Below are 26,093 nucleotides of genomic sequence, written 5' to 3'. Positions count from 1 at the left end.
GCACAAACTCTAATATGGCAAGTAAAATAGAAAAGATTCAAGAGTGAGAGCATGTAGTGGGTACTTCCTGAAGATCTATGTGTGATTAGCTTGGGATGAGGAGAGGAAATATCAAGCAGACTTCAGCTCTATATTGAGATGTTTCTTTATACATAGCTTTAGTCCCCCTTGTAAAAAGAAAACGAAGTAAAACAAGAAGTGAAAGAGAAGGAGGAAGGAAGTTTGGAGGAAAGAAAAAAGGAGAAATGTGAAAGAGGAAAGGGAAGGAAAAGGAAGAAAAGAAGAAACAACTTATGTTCTCAGTTTATTTAATCTCAAGATCCTTATTAAAAACATAGCTTTGGGGGCTGGGATGTGGCTCAGTGGTACAGTAGCATGCTCGAGGCTCTTCATCATTCCCAATACCAATAATAATAATAATTAATAATAATAGCTTTGTACAGGACAACAGAGCCAGAGTCAAAATGAAACAACGTCTCAAACTTACCTGAGTGACATGAGGCAGTCCCTCAAGCCAACAGTCATAAGTATTCTGTCCTACTTCTTTATCTTCCCACTATGTTACTCTTACAAGGAAATAAGCCAGTAAGGCCTTAGCTCCTGACACCCAGTGTAACAGCCATGGAACTGAGAAATAATGTGAAAAGTTCGTTCTGCTCTGATGATAGAGGTTGGGAAAGATGCAATAAAAATTCTGAGCTAGAAACACAAACTGGGCTTGGCATACTTAGTATTAACTCTATCTTACCACTTGATCCAAGACCCTTTATCTTATTCCTTCAACACTCTGAATGGGAAAAAATGGGACTCCACACATGGAAATCTTGGTCACAAAAACACTATATTGCTTCTTCTGAAAGTCACATCACTTAGGAGAACAAACCCAGACCAAAAGAGCTTAGAGCTTAGGCTCTGGTAACAACACCAAAAATTCTTTTCATTTTTATTTGGGCTTGTGTGTGTGTGTGTGTGTGTGTGTGTGTGTGTGTGTGTGTGTGTTATCCAATACATGGATTTCTTTTTTAAGCACTTGATGTCAAAAAAGTTTTGATTCATTGAAGACACAGAAAAGGTTCCTGCCTATCATAATGGTTCATGACTTGTTAGTCATGAATACCTCTAAAAGACAACAACACAAAAAATTAATAGAGGAAAACACACAATTATTTGAAATAGTTTTATGTGCTACGGGAAACTTCAGATAGATAATCCAAAGACCCAAGGCAGAGAATCCATTTTGATACTTTTTATATTATTCATTTTATACTGAATGGGAAAATCTAGCAAGACCTGTCTGTTCAGATTCATCTTAGTCCAGGTATGGGGTAGGACTCTCAGGTATGGGGTAGGACTCCTTCTTAAAAGTGGTCTTATAATCTACTATAAGATGAAATTTAAAAATTGGGGGGATATTGCAGTATATTTTTAAGCTTTATGGCTTACATTGGGGAAAGAGAGTTTTAGTTTCTATGACCCATCTTGAGGAAGAGAAATTCAAGTTTTTATGGCTTTCCTTTGAGTGGAGAAGAGGGACAGGAGATAATGGAACAGGAGAAGTTAAGAGAGGAACTTTATTTCTGAGGGCTTTGCTTTGGGGTAGGATTTTCTGAGCCCCAGCAAAGGAAAACTTCAAGCGTGGGCTTGGAAAGATTCAACAGCCTATCAATAATTGACACTCTCCAATACAGTCAATACAGTGCTATTTGATAGTAATAGGAAGCCCTCTAATGATAGGCACTTTGAGACAACAAGAGTTAATGAGTAAACCAGAGGGGTTTCAGGACCCTGCAGTAACCATCTATCTTCTAACACCTGTGTGGGTAACAAACCCAAGCCACAGTATGATTTCCTACCACCTCATCAGACACTAGTTTCCAAAAATATTTTGTCTCATTTTATGGGTAGAAAAACAGAGACATAATGAGGATAAATGACTCCTACAGGGTCATGTGGTAATGATAATGAGGGCAAGAAATCAAATATTCTGTCTGTCAGACTTCTATCTTACTGGATTCTTGATAAGTTAAGACCCCTCACTATATTATGTTTTTACATGTTTGTGGGTTTATATGTTTCTATGTGGATTTAGAATATTGCTTTTATCATTTTTTTTGTTATGATAAACTGTACAACATATAACATTTACCATTGTAAACACTTTTAAGGGTATAATTCAATGAGTTAAGTACATTCACATTGCTGTGCAATAATCCATCACTTAACTTTTTCTTACACCTCAACTGAAACTCTATACCCATTAAACAATATTTACCATTCCCTCTTCCCTCTAGTTCCTGGTAATCACTTCTTTTTTTGTTGTTTTGTTTTGTTTTGCTGGGGGTACATTGTGGCATTTACAAAAGTTCTTACAATATAACAAATATATCATAAATTGAATCACTTCTGAATGTTATTTTATAGAAAAAAGAAATCTAGACTTTTGAGCTTGATTTACAACCAAAAAATGTAATTGTACTCAGGAGGGAGTGGATGAGAGAAAAGGATAAATTTGGAACCAGTCATACAGTACTTAGAAGACTTTGTGAATGTGCTTTGCAATATGTTTGTATATGTCTCTATGTATGTCTATATGTATCTCTGTGTGTATGTGTGTGTGTGTGTGTGTGTGTGTGTGTGTCTTTAAAAGACTCTCCACCTCCCAGTCCGCCTCCTTACAGTTTGACACTGAGTTTTTTTTTGTCCCCAAGTTTCTCCAGTCTCCAAGAGGAGCTTGTGGCAAATTTCCTTTGTAGATTTGGAAGCAGGTTTGTTGCCATGGAATCCACATTCTGACTGGACTTGAGCAGTATAAAGGTAACCATTAAAGATCTGGTAAAAAGATAGGCTGTTGATCTTCTTCTGGAAAAGCCTGACGGGTAGGATTCCTTAAAGGGCTCAGCCCCAAAGTGCTTAATCCCATCCCCTCAGCTACTTGTTAACTAAAGCTCCCAGCTCCCAGAGACCTCTGAAGGAAAACCTGAGGCTTCATCACTTCCCACAAATGGCTAATCCTGGAGGTGGTGCTGTTTGCAATGGGACTGTTCTCAACCACAAGAAACAGAGCAACAATTTACAAAGAGGAAAGTACAAGAAGAATGGAATAGTGAAAGAAGCCCAGGTAAGAGGCTTCCATCCTTACTCTAAATACCCTAACTATTTCAACATTTCTTTGTAAAGCTGTTTGAGGCTGTCCTAACTCAAAGTTTCTCTCATGAAGTATTTTATATATATTTTGACTCTTCACTTCAGCTAATATTTTGGTATTGGTATGCTTTGCTACCAAAATGTTTAGATATAGATGAAGAAGGGAATTTCGTCTGTTTATGAGAGAAGACACCCAGAGACTCACATAGCATTAGATTCTCTAAAACATAGACTTACCTTACCTACCAGACTTTCCTTGTTGTTGTTTTTTTCTAAAGCTTTTGGGGCAGAGTTGTGAAGGTTCAAACTCTCCAGTTAAATTTCAGTCCTTCAAGAGACCTGCTAGATTCACAGAGTGAGTTTGCTGAGGTTATGTGCTGTAGATGACATTTCTCCACCACAACCCCTCTCCCCCACTGCAGACACACACGCACGCACACACACACACACACACGAAATGCCTCTCTGGTTGAAAATCGAGTTCTTTTTGGTGTTTAAAGGAGCATTGTCATAGATCACAACCTGAGTCGAGGTCAGAGTCCTTTGAAATTTAACATCACAGACATTCCTTTCCAAAAATTCCTTCAGAGAACACAGCTTACTGTGACACGCTGCACACACAAACCAAAGTAGCATCTTTAAAACAGACTGTTTAGGTTTTGTATGGGTTTTTCCCGCCTATCACAGAAATGTTTGAGGGGCTATTCTGAGGAGGAGGAACTCAAGAAATATTCAAAGAAGCCTTGGTCTGAGAGGTTCTTGTATAAAGGCAGTTTGTCCCACTTCTCACACTCTGCTCTGAGTGGCAGGGGTGAGCTAACCTGCCCCCGGAGCAAACTTGAGTAGCCAGAAAGGCAACCTTACTGTTGGGAAATGAGAAGCCATCAGGGAACCCCATGCAACCTCCCAGAGAGCAAGCATCCACCCAGAAGAAAGGTCAGACTGCTCTAAGCTCACAGGACAGGTGGGGCTGGGTCTTCTACTCTGTAACTTAAATTCATGGGTAAAGTTGGAAGAGGAAGGAGGTGCTCCAGAGCCTGGCTTGTGTGTCAAAAAGTGTGACCCCTCCCACCCCCAAATGTAGTCTTCTCTAAACCTTTGAATTAGGAAGTGTCTGTAAGAAACCTTAGTCCTGACTTCTCCCACCTGAGCATCTGAGACCTGGAAGAAGACACAGAGAAAGTGCTCAACTCCTACCATTTGCATGAGGGAAAGCACAATGATACCCACAATTAATTCATCAATATCCATTCAGGTCACCACTCAAGACGTTCCTTACCCCTGAAACACCTATATTTCAGACTACTCACCTGTTTACCTTCTGAATTATTCTTACTCTCAGGGTACTCATATATACTTTCAAAACTCGTTATCCTTTTCTTCACTTTATCTTGATTTTATAACTACTTTCTAGTGTTTGAGAGCTTGTTTGGAGGTTCTAGCAGGGGAGCACAGCTACTCGTATACCCTTGACCAAAGAACGGTCCTCCTCTATCGGGGATGGTCGTCCTCTTCGACCCAGCGCGCAGCTTTGGGAGGGAAGCACATGGAGCGGTGAGGGAGGAAGGAGACACCCGCCTAACCAGCCTGATCAGCCGAATCAACCTTGACGATCAATGGGGTGACAGATGTAGCAGCCAGATCGCCCTCACATCCCTTTCTAGTGTTTGAGAGAAGAAATTTCGATGGATGGTTATAGCCACACTTATATAAGAACAGAACCAAAAACCCTAAAGGTTTGTTACTAAGTGTACCTATAAGACCTTGGACATTGAGACTTCGCTAAGCGGCTGAAGATGTCAGAGCTGCTATCTTTTCTGACAGTTCTTTTTGAAAGGACATTTAAAATCTGTTGGCTCAGATATATTTAGGTGTAACTAAAATGAAATTGGCTTGCACTGACAACCTCAATTATGGCTTAGAAAATATTTTCCAGAATGAATAAGTTCTGCTGAGATCATAGTGAAATATAGCAAACAACAACCTATTTTCTCCCTTCATGGTATGAATGAAGTTGTCTTTACTACCATGATCCTCAGGCATAAGTTTTATCCCATGGAATAAACTAGGCCTTGACCAAAATCCTTTCCTATTGATAAAAGCAATTCATAAAAGCTTACAGATGTTTGACACCAGTGGTCTCCAAACACTCTCTTCCAGGTCTAATGTTCTATGGTGCATCTAAAATTCTACCTGCTTCTCAGAAGACCCCTCCCTTGTCTTTTGTGTTTATTTGTAGCTACACGGAAACACAGTTATCTCTTTTTTTTATTTTGGGAGACCCTCTAGGATTCTGTTAACAAAAGGTTTCCCAGCACAACAAATGAGATGAAAACCAGTGTGAGGTAGTTGCTTTGGAATCCTCTATGCCTTTGTTCCAGTGTAGCCTGGTTTGGACACTGACTCCCGTGCCAGCTCACTTCTCCAACCTCAAGGCTGGCAAGGAGCCAGAACCTTTCCACTGTAGACACTTTGTAGAGTAACTTTCTGGAGTTTTTGGGGATTGTAGATGTCTTTTCTTTAAACCCCACATACTCTGAGGATGCTTTGTACTGGGTTTTCAACACTGATTAAGTCCATTTCTTGGTTTTCTTCTAATATGTCATCCTATCTTTCATATTTAATAGAACACAATTATCTGAGAGGATTCATGCTTCCTTGTCAGGAGCATATCCACCTAAAAGACAAAAGGGCCTTTAATTTCCTTAATCCAAAAGCACAGCATTTCTTATAATTTCCTATTGACCTACTTGATTCCATAAAATTAATTTTTAATTATTATCTACATAATTGCCTTTTGATTCACACTAATTATTTCTGACCTGGCCACATTTTTTACTGGGAAAACCTGAAACTTCAGGGATAGACCTTGTGTCTTCATTGCTCTTAATATTACGTGTCTCTGGAGGCAGATTTTTAGTAGGAGGGGTTTTCATTTTTTTCATTCAATTGATCCTAAAGGATAAAGAAAAATTTGTGGCATCTTTTGTAATAATTTTCCTGGAAAAGAAAAGTGCTTTTGGTAATTCAATGGTTTTGTAGTTCCTGACCTTGATGTAGTAACATTACCTGGTTTATGGTAATAAGTCTTACAAGCTTTTTTAATAATTCATTTACTCATTCACCAGTAGTTATTAAGAATCTGTTATCCTAGGATATATACAGATAAATAAGAAGTTTACAATTTAGCTGTTAGGAGAAAGTATATGTTAAAACAAAAACATTAAATGATAGTGCAGGGATAGTGCTGTAATAAAGTGGACTTGATTTGAGGACAAATAAGTGGTATAGATGCAGAACTTTAGAGAGGAAGAAAAATAACATATGTTAAGGTCCTACCTTGTACCAGGCTGAGTGTGTTATATACAAGTCTTCTGTACCTTCGCAACAACAATGTGAAGTAGCAACATCATGCCTGTTGTAAAAAGAGAAGGAACAAGTCTTTAAGGACTCTGTACAGAATCACAGGTAGCATGGGCAGAATTTGAACCTAAACCAATGGTGCTTCAAAGCCCGATTCCTTTCCACCATTTGCTGGGGTACCACAGATTGGGGTGGCCAGTGACTGTTTTATTAAAACCAGACAAATCAAACTGAATTCTGAAGCATTGGAATTGACAGAGAAAATCAGGAGTTTATTCCTGGGGGACAAATGAGGAAAGTAAGATAAAAAGAATTCCAGAGGTGAATTTAAGAATTGTTAGTAACAGGCATGGGAACAACCATAAAACATTCCAGGAAGGAAGGGAAAAATTATGCAAAATAGAACACTTGAGAAACTTATTTCAGTCAGAATTCAGCAGAGACAGACAGACAGAGACAGAGAGACAGAGAGACAAAAGAGAGAGTGCACTATGGCCTAGGTGGTCTGGGTACTGGATGAAGGAAAAGGACTCAACCATATTATGGAAATCCTTTCTACTTCTAGAAAGCTAAACTTCTGTTAATTTCTTTCCATATCCTGTTGAGTTCTACAGTGTCCTAGTAAACCTTCTGTTATGGTATAAATTTCTTCTAATCAGTGAGAACTATGACTCATAGTTTACTTGCCACAGTGGTAGCTGCCAGACAAGCCCTTATAAATATTAGTGTATGTGGGGCTCCCAGTCTTCACAGTCATTGAAACAGAGGGCAATATTAGGAAAATTATTGGGAAAATTCAGAAATTTTTGCAGCTCCACATTCCTTTCAGTTGCATTCTACTCTCATCCTACAATCATTCTTCTAACATCTTTTGTCTCATGGTTCCCATGTCCTTTAAACAACACTTAATATGACAAGACTTCCCTGTGAGTTCCCTAGGGAGTACCTGTTTTTCATGGATTCATTATTGTAAAGCTTATCTGTGTGTCAGGTGTTGTAGCCAATGAGATCGAAATACTCTCCCTCCATTTATAAGACTCTTACAGTCTAAATGGGTAAAACAGACAAGTAATTATAGCACTTAATAGTAAGTACTATAATAGATGTTGCAATTATCTATTTCTGTTAACAATCTTCCCAAAACTCAATGGTTGAAGCAACTATCAAGTTGCTCATGATTTTTCTGGGCCTGTGACTCAGGTAGGGCTAGGTAGATATGACTCCTCTCTGTTCCACATGGTGTTTGTTGCAAGTAAACTCTCCTGAGTGTATTAGGTAGTTTGCCATTACTATAATGACATACCTGAAACTGGGAAAGTTTATAAAGAAAAGAACTTTTTATTCTGCTCTCAATTCTGGAAGTTCAAGAGCATGGCACCAGCATCTTCTCAGCTCAGATGAGCACCTCATGGCAAATGGCACTACAATGGTGGAGTACTCATGGGAGAAAGAGATCACATGGCCAAACAAGAAGCCAAAGTAATACTGGGGTCCCACAATACTCTCTAAGGAATGTCCTCATTGACCAAGACCTCCCTCTAGGTCCACACTACCTCCCAACTTCATTACCCTGGGAACCAAGTTTATAATACATGCATCCTTGGGAGACAAACCATATCACCATATCAGAACCATACCACTCTGTCCCTGGCCTTCATGTCTTTATCACAATGCAAAATATATTCATTCTATCCCCAACATTCCCAAAGTCTTAACTTGTTCTAGCACCATTCAGACATCCAAGTCTAAAGTCTCATCAGATTCAAGGCAAACTCTTCCCAGTTGTAAGTACTTGTAAAATCAAAAACCAGGTTAAATACATCCAAGACACTACAGGGATAGTATAAGCATTCCTATTCCAAAAGGAAGAAGTGGGCAAATAGAAATCACACGAAAACAAGACCAAAACCCAGAACAGAAGATATTAAATCTTAAATCTTCAGTCCCATCTTGTGCACACTAAGGGAGAGGTGGACCCCCAAGACTTTCAACGGCTCCATCCCTATAGTTTTGCATGTCATAGACCACCATGGTTACTCTCCCAGACTGGTTTTGTAGCTGTATACAGATTTTGCCAGTAGCTATTGCCCATTTCTAGTAGCTGTATGTTTCTTGGGCCTCTAACTACAGCTCTATTTCCATGGCTCCCTTAGGCATCACCCTATCAGGTGCTCACTAAAGCAGCTCTGAGCCTTTGCCAAAGTTCTGCCTGAGCTCTAGGGCCTTGTTTTGAAATGTCAGTGGAAGCTTTCCCAAGCCATAACTCTTGCATCCTGTGCACCACATAGACACCAAGCTTAGATTCTGACATGAGTTGAGCCTGGGCCTGATTAAACCACGACTGCAGTGGCCACAAAGTACTGAAGAAAGCCACTTGAACTGTCCTGGCAATAAACCTATGGAGACTGTCCAGTCTTTGGTCTATGAAACAAATTTACCTTGGATGACCTCGGGGCCTGTGATAGGCGAGGTAGCCTGGAAGATTTCTGAGATGACCCATAAGCATTTTCTCATTCTCTTGATGCAACACAATCTTTTCATCCATGCTAATCTCTTTAACAAGCAAATGCTCCACTGAAACTTTATGTTCTTTTTTCACTCTATCCCTGACCAGGCTGGAAAATTTTCAAATTCCTGCTTCCTTTTGCTCCCAAGGCTCACTGTCAGTCTAATTAAAAGTGGCCAATAATGCCCATGCTATAGTGTGAATGCTTTATTGTTTTGAAATATCTTCCTCCAGATAAACCAATCCACAATTCTTAATTTCAATATTCCCAAAGTCTTGGGGGCATAGACACAAATGCTGACAGGTTCTTTGTGATTGTGTAGCAATTTCTATCCTCATCAGAATTGTCCATAAAATTCTGCAAATAGCATTCTAGGCTTTTTCTAGTCTGATCCTACAAACTCTTCCAACTACTGCCTGTCACCCAGTTCCAGAGCTGCTTCTACATTTTTCAGGTATAGCTATAGTAACAACTCTCCTCCTCAGTACCAATTTCTGTATTGATCAGTTTTCAATGACTGTACCAAAATATATGTAACTTTATAAAGAAAAGAGATTGACTTAGCTCACAGTTCTGTAGTTTCAAGGGTATGGTGCCAGTATCAGCTCTATTCTCATGAACACCTCATGGTCAATGGCATCATCATGGTGGGAGCAGGTGGAAGAGGAAGAGATTACCTTACCAGAAAGGAATCCAGAGTGATATTTGGGGGTCTCCAAATCCCTTCTGAGGTCTTTCCTCCAACTGACTTAAAGACCTCCCATTAGGTCCCACCTTGCAGCAGTTCTACATTTCCCAAATCTTCCACTCTAGAGACCAATTTTCTAGCACATGAACCCTTGGGGAACAAACTCAAACCATATCCAAGAGTATCTAAGATATGTGATGGTGGTGGTGGTTGTCCAAGGGAACTTTGTGTCTTTATCACAAGAGCACCATTTCTATGTGGTCTCCTTATTCTGAAGAATAGCCCAAGCTTCTTTATAAGATATCTATGCTCCAAAACAGTGAAAATGGAAACTACAAAGTGTCTTATGTCCTGGGAACACTTTGGCTGCATTCTGTCATCAAAGTCAGCTACATTCCAACAAAGGGAGGGAAATAGACTCTGTTTCTTACTGAGAGGAGCTGCACAGTCACAATGCAAAAGGTTGTAAGAGATTGTTGTGACCATCTTTGGAAAGAGTCCATGTCACAATTGAGATATATGAACTGGACTTGAGAACACAGAAGGAACATCTTACCCAGGCCTGTGATATTACTACTCAGGACTCACAATAGAAGAGCTTAAAAAGTTGACTACAGAAAATTCAACCATTTCTTTCTGCATGGCAAGAACAAAACAGAAACAATCCTATAAAATAATCAAAAGGCAATTTACAGACCAGGGAAATGTCTGCAATTCATATCATAAAATACAAATTTCTTAATATGAAGAACTTCTAGAAAACAATACAGAAAACGTTTGAAGACAAAAAAGACAATAATAGGCAAAAGACATTAAGGAAGTACAAATGGAAATAACAATGGTTAGGAAAGTAAAGAAAAAGGAAGAAAGGAGTATGCTAGAATCAGTTTCCATGAGAAGGGAAAAAAAACTCTACTTTCACACTTTGTGTCTATAAAATCTGAATAATCTAGTTATTTATATTAGTATAATAAAAGCTGTGAAACTGATGAATAATTAATAATTAAATCTCATCGCAGTACTGTCAAATGGATATTAGCCATGTTTGTTTAGATAAGGAAACTGAGGTTCTAAGAAACACAAGCAACTTCTCCAAGGTTGCACAGAGCTAGGGGAAACTGGGACATGAACTTGAGACCATCCACCTTACCCCAACTGCTTTTTACTCTCAACAACTCTGCAGGATTCCCTGGTATTACCTACCTTTCATTAAAAAGGTCTAGAGATGCTTATTTTAAGAACTGAATATAGTATTAGTTGCCTCAGGTATCAATCACATGCAAGAGAAGGGTTCATGCTTTCATTGTAACTGCACTATCCAAGAACATCATGCTCCAATTCCTAAAACAAGCACACTTCAGTTTAAAATGTTGCAAGGTAACCACAACTAATTATAATGATCTCTAACATGCCTTGAGCTCTTTCAAAGTACAAGGCATTCTAAGTGCTTTTCCTTCATCATTTCAAAACATTCCTATGAAGTATCGAGGAATTATTTGACTAGTTTCAGCTGTGAGAAAACACAAAGCTTCATTAACTTTGCAAAGATCACCAACTTATTTATAAGTATCAAAGTAAGGTTTGAAAATTAGGTTTTCTCATTCCATGAACCAAAGTTCTTGTTCCTTAGTTCACACTGTCTCTCAAACACAAAATATCACTAAGAGTGATATTTTCTGTAGTTGAATTTTCTGTAGTCAACTTTTTAAGCTCTTCTATTGTGAGTCCTGAGTAGTAATATCATACCTGGGTAAGATGTTCCTTCTTCTGTGTTCTCAAGTCCAGTTCATATATCTCAATTGTGACATGGACTCTTTCCAAAGATTTTCCACAATGGGAGTCAACTGGACTTAGCATTAAAAGCCAGTGCCAGTGTGAGTTAAAGGTATTATGGATTGTTTTGTTTGCTTGCCTTTTTTTTTTTTTTTTTGGTATTAGTGAAAATTTGAGTTAATTTTCATAAAGGACACCAGCCTGTCACATATCAGAGCATTCAATATGCAAACTTGCCCACTCATAGACACAATGTGTCAGTGAACTGCCCACTTTCCATGCTTCCCTTTCAACAACCCTGTGTTGAAGAAAATAGACACCATGTGACCCTTAGTCATGTGGACTTACACTTAGTCACAGATGGAGCCCCAGAGATAAGCTGTGTGTTACTTAGAATGCCTGGCACTTTTGGAAGCATCTGTATGGCACATGAACTCCATGAATACACAATTCACTTAGCATAATATTTCCTGATAATACTTATATCTTAGATATGTGATATGACAAATGAAAAGAGGTGTCAATTCTTTGGGACATTTCCCATTGAGGGGTAGAATAACTCCATTCCCTTGAACCTGTGCTTGACTTAATAATGGCTTCCTTGGCCAATAAAAAGAAACTAAAGGACTATCTGGGATTTCTAAGACCAAGTTACAGAAGACTTCTAGGACTCACTCTTGCAGCTTGAACCCAGTACTCTTTTTTAAAAAATTTTTTTAAGATTGGTGGATTTCATTTTATTTGATAATGACATAGTTTTTATGAAACTAGAGGGAAAAGACCTCTTAAATTACAAATATTTCTGGCATTCTTTTATTAAACATTTGCTTCTAATTGTCTAATTTAAAGTTTTTTATTAGCTTATATTAATTGTAAATTATGATAATTCCATAGATGCATATAATGTACTTTGATCAATTTCACTCCCTTTATTATACTCCCTTCTTAACCCTGCCTTTTCAAACAGTATTTAGTGGGTTTCATTATGTGACTTGTGTGTGTGTGTGTGTGCCTCAATCTTGTTTGCCCCAAGTACCCTCTCCTTTGACTATCTCCCCTCCCACTGATTCCCTCACCCCCAGTCACCTTAGAACAGTAACTTTTAGAACTCAGAGAGGGTGCTTAGAGGGAGCACAAGTAGCCCAAATTCTGCGCAGGTGCTCCTTGCTGTATTCTTACTGTACACACCACCTTGCAAACTGTGAGTGTGTGAGTGAGCTGTCTTATAAGTGGATCCACTTATTATAAGTGGATCCTCCAGTCCTAAGGCCTATTTGTTCCAACTGATACTTCATGGAGCAGCAGCAAAATATCCCTTCTGAGTTCTGTCTAAATTATGAATTTCATTTGTGCTTCTGAGGAAACAAATGGTTGTAGTTTTAAGTTTGAAGGTAGTTTAATAAACAGCAACAGAAACTGGACATATGGATGTTATATTTCTTTAAAAGGCTTATAAAAGTCATTTTGCAAATCTCTTTTTATAACCATTTTGAGAACTTACATTTACATTTTGAGGGCAGAATTTGTTTTGGTCCCCTTTTGCTTTCAAATTTTGGCAAAGTTATCTCCCTTAAGCTATAAACTTTTATTTTATTTTGCTTGGTATAAGGCCTACATGCTTACCTGAGACTGAGTATCTGGCTGAAAACACAAATACATGACATAAATGTCACCAATGCAAAAGCACAATCATTTGAATATTGCCAAACCTTAAATGTGATTGAACCTGAAAGGTTGGTAATTTTGTTGTTGTTGTTGGACCGGGGTTTGAACTCAGGATTTCACGCTTGCAAAGTAGAAGCTCTACCACTTGAGTCACAGGCCCAACGCCAATAATTATTTCATTGTCTATGAAGAAAGAGCTGGCTAAGGCTGTATGGGTTTAAGGATTTCATTAATTAAAAGAAACGTGTTTTAACTATATTTAATATCTTCCAATCATGAATTGATTTTATCTATTTGTTAAAGTTTTCTGAAATTTTTTTCCCTCTGAAAATACCATTATCAGTAGATTGAATTTAACCTAATCAACTACATTTATTTTGAAATGCCCTCCATCTTTTCACTAGAGTACTGTTTTATCATATATATTTAGGAAACAATGACTCAGGGAATTTTATCTTTACTTTGTACTTTTAAAAAGTAATAGATGACTTGTTCATCTTCACCTTTCTGCATTGTTATAATAATACTTTGTCCAGAAATGTTTAAGGGACACATGAGTGGCTCCATACCCTAAATTTCCCTGATTAACTCCAATTTCAAGTGATAGCAACTCATCAAAATGTCATAGACCCAATAATATTTATTAGTCAATCCCATCTCTCAGCCTTTATAGAAAATCACACAGAGACCTTTTGTTATATGATGCATGTGTGAAACCAAGATCCTAGATCTGATCTAAGTAATCCTTCAAAAGTTGCCTGAGGCAAAGGCCAGACAATGGTGGCATACTTCTATCATCCCAGCTGCTTAGGAGGAGCATGAGTTCAAGGTCAGCCAGGGCAAAGTTATTGAAAACCTATCTCAAAAACAAAATAAAAACAAAGCACTGAAGGCATAGTTTAAGTGGTAGAGCGTTTGCCTAATAAGTGTGAGGGACTGGTTTCGATCTCCAGTACCAAAAGAAGGAAGAAAGGAAGGAAAGAAGGAAGGAAGGAAGGAAGAAAAGAAGGAAGGAAGGAAGGAGGGAAGGAAGGAAAACATAAAAGCTAAATGTAAACTTTGAGTATCCTAGCTCTGAGTTACAGATGACTGTCATTTCTCTGCCATATGGTTGTTAGCCTTTTGGAGGCCAAGGATGCCTTTCAAAAGCTTATGGATACTTTCTGTAAAAATTGAACATGTCTGTAGTCACAAAATTTTCCATGAAGAGAAGTCATATGTTCCCTGACTTCCAGGTTATTAACTTCAGCTAAGAAATGTCTTTATTATCTAGGTTAAATCTTTACTCACAGCCCAAACAGAAAAACTAGCAAATCACCTTTCAGAGAAGAAAAGATTGGTGGGGTTTGGGGGAATCTCAAATTGATCCACCAAACAGAAAAAACTACACATAACCCAAAAAGATTCAGTCAACGTTCTCCATGTGTATTATATATTTACTTTGAAATTATATTAGAATTTTGCTTTCTACTCCATAGTTCATATTTCTTTTACTATAAAACTACTTATACATCCTCTCTTAAAACTGAGTAAAACTGAACTTCTCAGAAAAAAATATTTATGTGGTAGCATTTTTTTTTGTTCTCCAGCAACCCTTGAAGTTTTCTTAAGAAATATGAACTACTTCAGGAGGAATGACAATAGAAAGATCACTAGCTTGGGCAGTATACACTATTGGATTTCAATCCCAATTCTACTCTTACTAATGGTAAGAGTAAGAGTCAGGTGGCTTCATGTCTCTATGCTATGACCTATAGGGCTATGGTAAAGATTGAACGAGATAGCATATATAAGAATCCCTAACATCATACCCACAACAGATACTTAATAAACAGTAGATATAAACACTTAAAGTTAGCCTATAACCATCTCTTTTCTCCTCTACTGCTATAATAAAGGCATTCAGTACAATATAATAGTCACCTAATAAATTATAGTCATAAACCCTTGAATTCCTTCATCCAGTAGTAACTTCTCAATGTTCATTTTATTTGCCCTACCAACAACATTTGGAACAAGTATTCGCTCTTTATCTGCTAAGGTTTAGACATAGGTTGAAGGTATACCCCATGGATTCATATATTTAGGCTTGGTCTGCAGTATGGTGATGTTGATGTGTTAGAACCTTTATGAGATGAGTCCTACTGGAAAGTCATTAAGTCACTGGGGAATGTCTTTGGAAATGATTAAAGTAGTTCTTGTAGGACCCTGAGTTCTCATGACTAAGAGTTATTACAAGAGTGATCCTAATTCCTGAATTGCTCTATGGCTCCCTGTATGGATGTGATCTCTTCCTCCTGCACATGCTCCCACCATTATGGTATGAAGAAATATAGTCAAATTTGGGGCCTTTGCCAAGGCCAGCACTATGTTGTTTGAACTTTCAGCCTTCAAAACAGTGAACTAAAATAAATCTCTTTTTTTTGTAAGCGCCCAGCCTCAGGCATAGTGAGAAACAGGCTAATACACTTCTCAAACCATTTTCTTATCTTGGATTCTGTGATGTAATGCTCTAGGTTTTTCTCCTTTATCAATAGCTATTCCTTTATAGTTTCTAGTCTTGGTTCTCATTTCTTTTACCTATAAGCAATGAAGTGACCCAAGGTTTAGCCCATGTACCTCTGATATCTTCTAACTGTCCATCTCTCATAATGATCTGGTATTATTTCATCAGTTTTATATAACAGACATTTCCAACTGACTATTGGACACACACAGACATTTTTATATGCACACCTGTAAGCATTTCTGACTGCTATTTGATCTATTTGTATAATCAAAAGACATCTCAATCTTAACACATACTTTTCTCTCCATCCCCTATGCTATTTTAAAGTCTTTCCCATCTCAGTAAATGGTAACTCTATCCTTGTAGTTCAAACCAAACATCTTGTCATCATTCGTGACTTTTCTTTTTCATTCTACATATTCTACATTGTCTGTTAGCAAAAGTGATCCTACCTTCACAGAATATCCTCACCTTTCTCTCAGTAACCTCCTATCTCAGCCACCCCTATCTATCACTTGCATTATTGTAGGAGCCACATCTTTTTTCTTTGTGTTCAGTTTTTGTTACATAACAATCCACTTCAAACTGTAGTAACATAAAGCAACAATTATTTTATTATGCTCATGGATCCTGCTTATCTGAAATTCAGAAAAGGCACCGTGGGAACAGATCTCCCCTGTTCTCTGATGTCTGAAATCTCCATTTGGATGACTCAATTGAAGGGGCTTGAAGAGCTGGCCCAGAAAGACCCATCACTGAGTTGACTTCCTCACTCCCATGTCTGGCACCTGGGCTGTGATGACTGAAGGACAGGGCACACCAGGACTAAGAACTGAACTAAAGCAGTCATAAACAAGCTTACCAGATCAGAGGAAAGAGACTATCAAAGAACTTATGATCCTGTTTTAAAACACTATGCCTGAGTTGGTACTAGTGGGAGGGGGAAGATGTGGGGAAAGGGTGTAGGAGGGAGAAGGGGAAGTAAAGGAGAATGATGGTGGGGGTGACTTCACCTATGATATATTGTAAGAACTTTTGTAAATGTCACAATGTATCCTTGGCCCAACAATAATTTAAAAAAATTTAAAAAGAAAGGTTTAGATTAAAAGTAAAGCAATGGAGGGAAAAACCACCATGCCCTGCTTCCTCCCTTGTCACACCCTGTCACATAACCATCTGCAAGACTAATCTCAACACATCAGCCATTGATCCTGTAGAGATGAAATTCATAGATGTTGGTCTGATGCCCAGATTCTGCCCATTACTGTCATTTCACTCAGAGTAAATGCCAAAATCCTTACAATGGCCACAAAGCCTTATGACCTAATATCTTGTACTCATCTCCTGTAATTCTCTCCTGTGCTCACTCTTTTCCAGGTCCTCATTGTTTCCTGAGGTGGCTTTTTCTTACATTCTCCTACCTACGTTTGCACTTTCTCTTCCTTGGACCTGAAACACCCTTTCCCAGGACATACATGTGACTCATTCTTCCTTCCTTTCTTCAAGTCTTGACTCACAATCCTTACTAAAATTATGAGAAATATGACATAATATAATATAAAACATAACAATTTAATAGAAAAACCTCCTCAATTCCTGCCCCTCTTCCCTGTTTAGTCATTTTCTTTAACATTTAGCACCATTTGCATGTGCACACAGTCATATATACCTACACACATAAAGATGCACACACATTAATTTATTTCCTGTTATCTCTTTCTGTCTCTAGATTGTGACCACATGGGCAAAGGTTTCTGTGTTGTTTACTGATGAATCCTCAGCATTTAGACCAGAACTTCTATATTATATGTGCCTAATAATATTTGAGAATAAATAAAAACTACCCATTGTTACCAATCTATTGTTTAAAATCTTTTATTTCATCCTATTTTGCTTGCTTTTCAAATTTCCATTTACTGTCAGAATTCTTGAGAAAAGCCCCACTCATACGATCACAGGCTTCTTTGTAGCCTTAAAAGTATATAGTCTCTTATTAATTAATTTGCAAGTTTTCTAACTTTTGTTGGAAAACATAGTGACTAACCAATGTCCTCTTTGTAAAAATCACAGGTTCTCGATTATTGTGTGTGACCAGGTAGCTATATGCTTTTATATGGATATCCAGGTATTATATCATATATAATATAATCATGTAATATATAATAACTTCATATAAGGAGCATGCTTTAAGCAGGTGGAACTTTTTTTGTTGTTGTTCATTTATTCACATGTGCATACATTGTTTGGGTCATTTCTCCCCCTGCTCCCCTCCCCCACCCTTTCCCCCCTTCCCCCCTCTGTTCCAGGCAGGTCCAGTTCTGCCCTTATCACTGATTTTGCTGAAGAAAGGACATATGCATAAAAAGGAAGACAAAGTGGTTTTTTTTGCTATTTGAATTAAGGATAGCTACACAGAGAGATTCCTACTATTGCTTTTGTGTACCCATGTGTTATGACCCATGTTGATTCAACTCTAACTGATCTTTATGTTTGTTCTTGATCCCCTGCTCATGAAAACCTGTTGTTTTAAGGTTTCTGTATTAGTTCCTCTGGAGTGGGGGCATCAAATGCTTTCATGGTCTGGGTTTTCTACCTATTCCTATATCTCCCGTTATGTGCTCTCCCCTTGTCGTGTGATCCAAGTCCAACCGCATTGCTGCATTTGTCCTAGATATAAAGTCCACATATCAGGGAAAACATACAATTTTTGGTCTTCTGGGCCTGGCTCACTTCGCTCAGAATGATGTTCTCCAGTTCCATCTATTTATCTGCAAATGATAAGATTTCATTTTTCTTCATGTGAGTAAAATTCCATTGTGTGCAAGTACCACATTTTCTTGATCCATTCATCAGTAGTGGGGCATCTTGGTTGTTTCTATAACTTGGCTATTGTGAATAGTGCTGTAATAAACATGGGTGTGTAGGTGCCTCTGGAATAACCTGTGTTGCATTACTCTGGGTAAATCCTCAGGAGTGGGATTGCTGGATCATGTGGCAGGTCTATGTTTAGATTTTTAAGAAGTCTCCAAATTTTTTTCCAAAGTGGTTGCACCAGCTTGCATTCCCACCACCAGTGGATTAGGGTTCCTTTTTCCCCACATCCTCACCAACACTTGGTGGTGGTGGTGTTTTTGATGATTGCTATTCTAACAGGGGTGAAGTGGAATCTTAGTGTGGTTTTGATTTGCATTTCTTTTATGGCCAGAGATGGTGAGCATTTTTTTCATGTGTTTTTTGGCCATTTGAATTTCTTCCTTTGAAAAAGTTCTGTTTGGTTCAGTTGCCCATTTCTTAATTGGTTCATTGATTTTAGGAGAGTTTAGTTTTTTAAGTTTCCTGTATATTCTGGTTATCAGTCCCTTGTCTGATGTATAGCTGGCAAATATTTTCTCCCACTCTGTGGGTATTCTTTTTAGTTTAGAGACCATTTCTATTGTTGTGCCGATGATTTTAATTTTATGAAGTCCAGTTTATTCATCCTTTCTCTTAGTAGCTTGGCTTCTGGGGTTCTATTGAGGAAGTCTTTGCCTATACCTATTTGTTCCAGAGTGTTTCCTGCTCCTTCCTGTGGTTACTTCAGTGTTTCAGATCTGATATTTAGGTCCTTGATCCATTTTGAATTGATACTAGTACAGGGTGATAGACATGGATCTAGTTTCAGTTTCTTGCAGACAGGTAACCACTTTTCCCAGCAACATTTGTTGAAGAGGCTGTCTTTTCTCCATTGTATTTTTTGGCACCTTTGTAAAAAATAAGGTGGGCATAGCTGTATGGATTCATATCTGGGTCCTCTATTCTGTTCCACTGGTCTTCATGTCTGTTCTTGTGCCAGTACCATGCTGTTTTTATTGCTATTGCTTTGTAATATAGTTTGAAGTTGGGTATTGTGTTATCTCCAGCATTGCTCTTTTTGCTGAGTATTGTCTTGGTTCATTTCCAAATGAACTTTAGGGTAGATTTTTCAATCTCTGTGATGAAAGTCATTGGGATTTTGATGGGAATTGCATTAAACATGTAGATTGCTTTTGGTAGTATAGCCATTTTTACTATGTTGATTCTGCAGATCCATGAGCACGGGAGATCTTTCCATCTTCTATAGTCTTCCTCGATCTCTTTCTTCAGGAATTTGTAATTCTCCTTATAGAGATCATTCACATCCTTTGATAAATTTACTCCTAGGTATTTGATTTTTTTTTGAGGCTATTGTGAATGGAATTGTTTCCATGTGTTCCTTCTCAGTTTGTTCATTGTTGGTGTATAGAAAAGCTAATGATTTTTGTAGGTTGATTGCCACCTTGTTGTAGCTGTTTATGGTGTCTAGGAGTTTTTAGGTAGAGTTTTTGGGTCTTTAAGGTATAAAATCATATCGTCTGCAAATAAGGATATTTTGACAGTTTCTTTACCTATCTGTATTCCTTTTATTTCTTCTTCTTGCCTAATTGCTCTGGCTAGGAATTCCAGTATATGTTGAATAGGAGTGGGGATAGTGGGCACCCTTGTCTCATTCCTGATTTTAGGGGGAATGGTTTCAGTTTTCCACAGTTAAGTATGATGTTGCCTGTAGGTTTGTCATATATAGCCTTTACAATGTTGAGGTACTTTCCTTCTATTCCTAGTTTTCTTAGAGCTTTTATCATGAAGTGGTGTTGAATCTTGCCGAAGGCTTTTTCTGCATCTATTGAGATGATCAAGTGGTTTTCGTCTTTGCTTCTATTGATGTGCTATATTACATTTATAGATTTGTGTATGTTGAACCACCCCTGCATCCTTGGGATGAAGCCAACTTAGTCATGGTGAATGATCTTTCTGATGTGTTGTTGGATTCAATTTGCCATTATTTTATTGAGGATTTTTGCATTGATATTCATTAGGGAAATTGACCTGTAGTTCTCCTTTTTGGAGGTGTCTTTGTCTGGTTTTGGGATGAGAGTAATATTGGTTTCATAAAATGTGTTAGGCAGTTTTCCTTCCCTTTCCATTTCGTGGAACAGTTTAAGGTGAGTTGGTATCAGTTCTTCTTTAAATGTCTGATAGAATTCAGTAGTGAATAGTCAGTTCCTGGACTTTTCTTTTTTGGGAGACTCTTGTTTGCATGCTTTAAGCAGGTGGAACTTTTTGAAGAGAACAAAAATAGAAATTAAATATTATTCATTCATGCCGATGATTTTTACTGCCTCTTAGCAGAAGATGAAATATGCCTGGATTAAAGGGAAGATGACTGATTCCTGAGGACATAAGGGCCTGTCATCAGATACTAATAAGGCTCAATATTCTCAGACTTCAAGTCTAAGAAAAGTCAGTTCAATCTGTTTTCCCACCAATAATTCCACACATAAGATGATTTTCTTTATTTAAAACATTTTTATTAATATATGATAGTTGTACAGGAGGTTTCATTATAACATTTCCATATATACATATATTGTGCCCTGGTTTGGTTCATTCCTTCAATCAACCTCCTTCTTCTCCCACTCCCCTTCTTGAAATGAATTCAACAAGTTCCAATGTTCCATATTCGTACATGTGTAGAAAGTACCTCAACCATATTCACCCTCCTTTACCCCTCCTTTCTGGGAAGTTGCCTTTTTTCTTTTTTTGAAACTTGCTTAAGCAATACCAGAGACTATAATCATTTGATGACTCTTTTTTAAAATATGAATTTAAATTTTTGTAGTCAATATATAATTCGTTGAAACACACATTTTCAAAAATATGGCAATCTAATAGGTGGAAAATTATGTAATATTCTATAAATCAGAGTTGGTTAAAAGAAACTTTAGCATGTGTCTCAGGCTTATGAGAAAAGTAAGTGAAAAACTAATTGAAATACAATATAACTATGGACACTACAAACAAAATTATTCAGCAATAACAGGATTAATGGTACATTTAAGGTGACATCATGAAAAATACCCAGAAGGTAAATCAAGTTTTGGAAACTTTTTAAATTATCACATTATTGTTTTACTGGGGGTACACTGTGACATTTACAAAAGTGCTTACACTATATCAACTTGCTAAACAGGGACTATATCACTTGATGACTCTTAAAGCAGCATCTGCAATGCCAACTCTCTAGTCTGTTTCAAAATTGATATTGCAAAATTTCATCCATCAGAAGTAAAGACTTCTCCTTTCCTTCTGAAAATAAGAGCCACATATAGAAAACTTCTTTTCCTGCATGCCTTAAGACATCATGTTAGAGAAATTAATATTAGAATTGATGGTTGCTACACACATGAAGACTTAATATATGTTTGCTCTTTTAGAAGTATTGTTCATCTTCACAATAGGCTTTCACATTTCACAAGAAGTAAGGTTTGAAAAGATCAGATAATCATCCACACAGCTGGCAAGTAGTACAACCAGGACCTTCAGACACTTAACATCACGTAACTAGTTACCACACCCCTCCTCTCACCCCTGCTGCTCTAGTTACTCAAATCATCACATACAGGTTGGAAGCAGCATTTCCTATTCATTATTTCTTGTACTTGAATCTGGTTTCACATTGGTAGATCTATGATGTTAAGCAGTAGTTTAATTTCTGTCTTTGGGTTCCTCACCTGGACAATGGGGATACTAGTAATGTCTAGTCTATAGGGCTGTTGTGAGCTGTAAAAAGTCAATGTAGAGCCTCAGAACATTGTCAAGTATCCAAGAAACAACTCTTCATAAATGAACCCCTATTATCAATGTTAGCTCTTAAATAAATCTGTCTTATTTCCATCTCCATCCTTTTTTTTTTTTTGAGAATTCATAGTGGCCTGCAGATACCTTTAACACATGTAACAGAAATATTTGAATAAAATACCAAGTCTTCAGTTGAAAGCAAGCTGAGCATTGCAACATACTCAGATAAAAAGGTGAAGGCTAGGTATGAAGTCAGTGGAGTGATGAAATCAGGAAGACAGCAGGCTATCATGTCCACTTCTGTCCTTGGTTCTTACCATTTCTGTGCACACAGCCTCATTTCTAACAGCCAGCTTTTGTGATCTTTGTCTGATGACTTTCTCTAGCTTTTTGGAGCCTGTCTGCCCTAATGTGCAATAAACCAGAATTGACAGAATATCCATAGCCCCTAGGACCAGCCCTCAACCTTTGACTGAAGGAACCTGGAGGATAAACATCTCAGCTCCCTCACTCTTTAGGAGAAAAAACTCTTAGATGTGACCAAACCTGTCTTATGTAGTTCCCAGTGGAAATGAGTACCAGCTACCTATGCTGTCTTGAGAGCAGACCATTCACTGTGCCCCTTCCCTTTCCTTGTCCACTTCTGGGGGACCCAAAAATAAGACTATAATTTTAAAAAAATGAAGAATTTTTTTCACCTTTAACCTTCAGCATCAACTACAGTGATTCTTATGTCTGCATATCACTTTCACATCCAGGACTTGATTAGATCCTCCATTGATCAGTAAGTAACTCAATGCTATGAAGTAGATAGAACAGTGCTATGGACCTATTCTAGGGATGAGAAAATGAACTCGGAAAAAGGTTAAGACCCAGCCATTTGAATAATGGGGATAGAGCCAGAGATAATCTTAGACATGCTGACTCTAAGGTCAAGAATGTCTCAAAGGATTGGCTGCAGTAGACATTTGTCAGGCCCTTATTTACTGCATACAACTTCATCAATTGCTCCTTGTAAGAACAGGTAAGAAGCAAAAAACCAGGTGTCCGTCCTTCAGTAGTTTAACTCAACACACACACACAATGTCATTTTAGTTATTACGCTTTCTCAAAAAACAATTTTGAGGTCATCTTAGTAAATTTTTAAAAATTGTATGATTCTAAAAGCATTGGAGAATAATGTTGATTTCTACCTTAGATTGCTATAGTAAGGCAGCAAAAAGATTCTACATGGCACATCAGATACCAAGGTTTCCTATAATTCTCTCTTAAAAAATAATTTACCTTTGTCTTCACATCTTTATGTTATACAGGATAATATTACTTAGAATTACATTCTTCTGAATCTTGGACAGGCCTCAATCAATATATAAAAACATAGAATAATAAAGACTTGCTTCAAGCCCCAGCACGGACATAGTGTGTGATTAAAGGATAGACCCTGGGAAAGATATATGTGCATGCTCATATGTACATGCTCATGCACATGTGTACATATAGTGTATTTATAAATACGTGCATACATACATACAATTTTCCACTTTTACCAGATGTCAGTGAATTTTTTTATTGTTGTGCAGGGTGGGGGTACATTGTGGCTTGTACAAAAGTTCTTACAATATATCAAATATCGTACTTGAATACACCCCTTCCACTATTCTCCTTCATATTCCCCATTCCTAGAATAGTTTCAAAAGATATCATTTTTCCATCTACATACCTTCACAGAGATGTAAACCAGAATTTAGGAATTATTATGATAACCAACAAAAGGATACAAAAATAAGAATGGATTATTTTTCTTTCTGGTTTCACATTTTGTCCAACCCCAAATCAAAGTGTATCACAGTTACTGGTTCCTACTTCTTTTACAACTGAATCCTTTTTGCTTTTCTTCCTCACCAGAGTCTAAAGTTCAGACCTGTGACATGGCCTCAGGACACTACTATCTTTTGTTGCTGAAGAGGCTTTTGATTTTATTTTAAATATTAGACAACTGATAATGCAAGAAGTGCAGCCACTTGTTCAAGATCAAAAAACAGCCAATCTAGAGCAAAATAAATCTCTGCCCACTCCAGTTTCTAGCATGTCTACATGGCACACCTTTGACATCACAGAACAACAACAACAACAACAAATCCTTCAAGAGTCTTTGGTACCAAAACTTTTTGTCAGCCTCTGGGAATGATTTAGGGCTTCCAGGAAAATCCTACATATAAAGGACATCAGGTTTGTGAGAGTTTGACACGAGAGTGTCTTTTCTGTGACCTATGAAGCCTCCCATTGATTATCTTTTAGCAAGAAAACTGAATCAGGTGTCCACAGATTCAATATAGTGCTCAGAAATAAAAATATTGCACATGATATTCTGAAAAACATGATTTAATGGGTGAAATAAACAAGTTACAAGCATCCATTTTCTTTTGCTAGGAGAAATAGCAATCTTTACACACCAGTCAGATGATTCATGCCTTGTATCCAACCACTACGTCAGGCTCAAAAACTATGATGGCTAAAAAATAACTTCATCAAATAGGCTGGTTGAAAAATTGAAGAACAAGAGGGCAGAACAGGTTCTGCCTGAAAGTGACAGGGAAGAGGAGATGACCCAAATAATATGTAGACATGTAAGTAAATGTAACTAAAATAATAATAAGCTGGGTGATTCAGGAGTACAGGTGAAAACTACTCAAGGCTAGCCTTCCTGCAGGAGAGATTACTTCTTTCTATGTTACATGCCACACGATAGGAAAAATTAATCAGATAATTATAGCTATGGCTATGGATATTACCAAAATTTTGGAAGCAAAGAATTTCATGTCGTTACCATCTTAGTAAATTGGTTTGGGAGGCAGTATACATACTTTTAATAAAATCAAAAGGTTTTTGTGGAAAATAACACAATATGTGCTGCATTCCATGAGGAGAAAAGATTTCAGCTGAGAAATCTGGGTATAGTCAATTTTGTGTTACATCTTTGAGAACATGTTCTGTCTGCAAAAGCTGAACCAGTTATATGGGGCAACAGGTAGTAAAGAAAGGGAAAAAACCAAGTAGAATAGATACATTCAACCAAGAGCAAATTTGTAATAAACACACAGAGAAGAGAACAGCAATTGAACCCTTGGCAAATTTCTCTTTCTGCGTCGGAAGGATTTCTGCTTCTACATGCTGTCAAATCGCAGGCCCTGTTTGATCTAGCTACAGAGTACAGGAAGTTTGGGGTGAAACCCAAGTACAGTAGCTTAGCATCAATGAGGTACAAGAAGAAATTGGTACATTTTGATTCAAAGAGTAAAATCATTGTTTGTATTCAAAGTTCAGTTCATTGACCTCAACCAAATAATTCCCAGAACCCTCCAGGAACCCCACCCTCCATATAACTCACCCATGAGTCATTAGCTGCCCAGCCTAGTAAAGAAATGACACAGTGCACACCACACTGTGATGTTCAAAACATGCCTCTGTTGTTGATTCATTCCTGTGCAGTTGAGGAGACTCTATCCTTTTGATTAGTGTAAAAATTCCAGAATCAACTGAGCAAGTCAACTTCATTGACTTTTCTTCTCTGATGAATACAGATATTATTATAATATTATACCAAAAAATTTCTGTGAATCATTAAATACAGAGTCTCCATGATTATCCTTTTTCTGCACCACCTTCCAAGGGTGTTTTTGAAAGTGCACATCTGATGAGGCCATCATTTGTTTAAACTTATCAGTGGTTTCCCTTGTTTGAATCAAAGCAGCAGTCCTTAACTTGATTTACCTGCCCTGAATAACCTTCCTAACTCATTCATTCATTCATT

At 37.6% G+C, this 26,093-nt stretch overlaps 1 protein-coding gene across 4 annotated transcripts in view; it reads left to right on the top strand.

Annotated features, from left to right (window-relative positions):
* The first annotated feature begins 2,699 nt into the window (after positions 1-2,699).
* Sptlc3 (serine palmitoyltransferase long chain base subunit 3) overlaps positions 2,700-26,093 on the top strand; it is a 134,257-nt gene continuing 110,863 nt past the window's right edge. Inside the window, exon 1 of one of the 4 annotated variants that reach the window (XM_074074335.1) lies at positions 2,700-3,118. In XM_074074335.1, coding sequence (XP_073930436.1) covers positions 3,002-3,118 — 117 coding nt within the window. In that variant the 5' untranslated portion in view covers positions 2,700-3,001. The remainder of the gene's footprint in view (positions 3,119-26,093) is intronic. The other 3 variants (XM_074074337.1, XM_020166630.2, XM_074074336.1) reach the window with 3 other exon arrangements.

The sequence above is a fragment of the Castor canadensis genome, chromosome 5, assembly GCF_047511655.1.
Source record: "Castor canadensis chromosome 5, mCasCan1.hap1v2, whole genome shotgun sequence".
Lineage (NCBI taxonomy): Eukaryota > Metazoa > Chordata > Mammalia > Rodentia > Castoridae > Castor > Castor canadensis.
The sequence above is the reverse complement of the archived record's forward strand: the minus strand, read 5'-3'. Positions and strand labels throughout refer to the sequence as shown.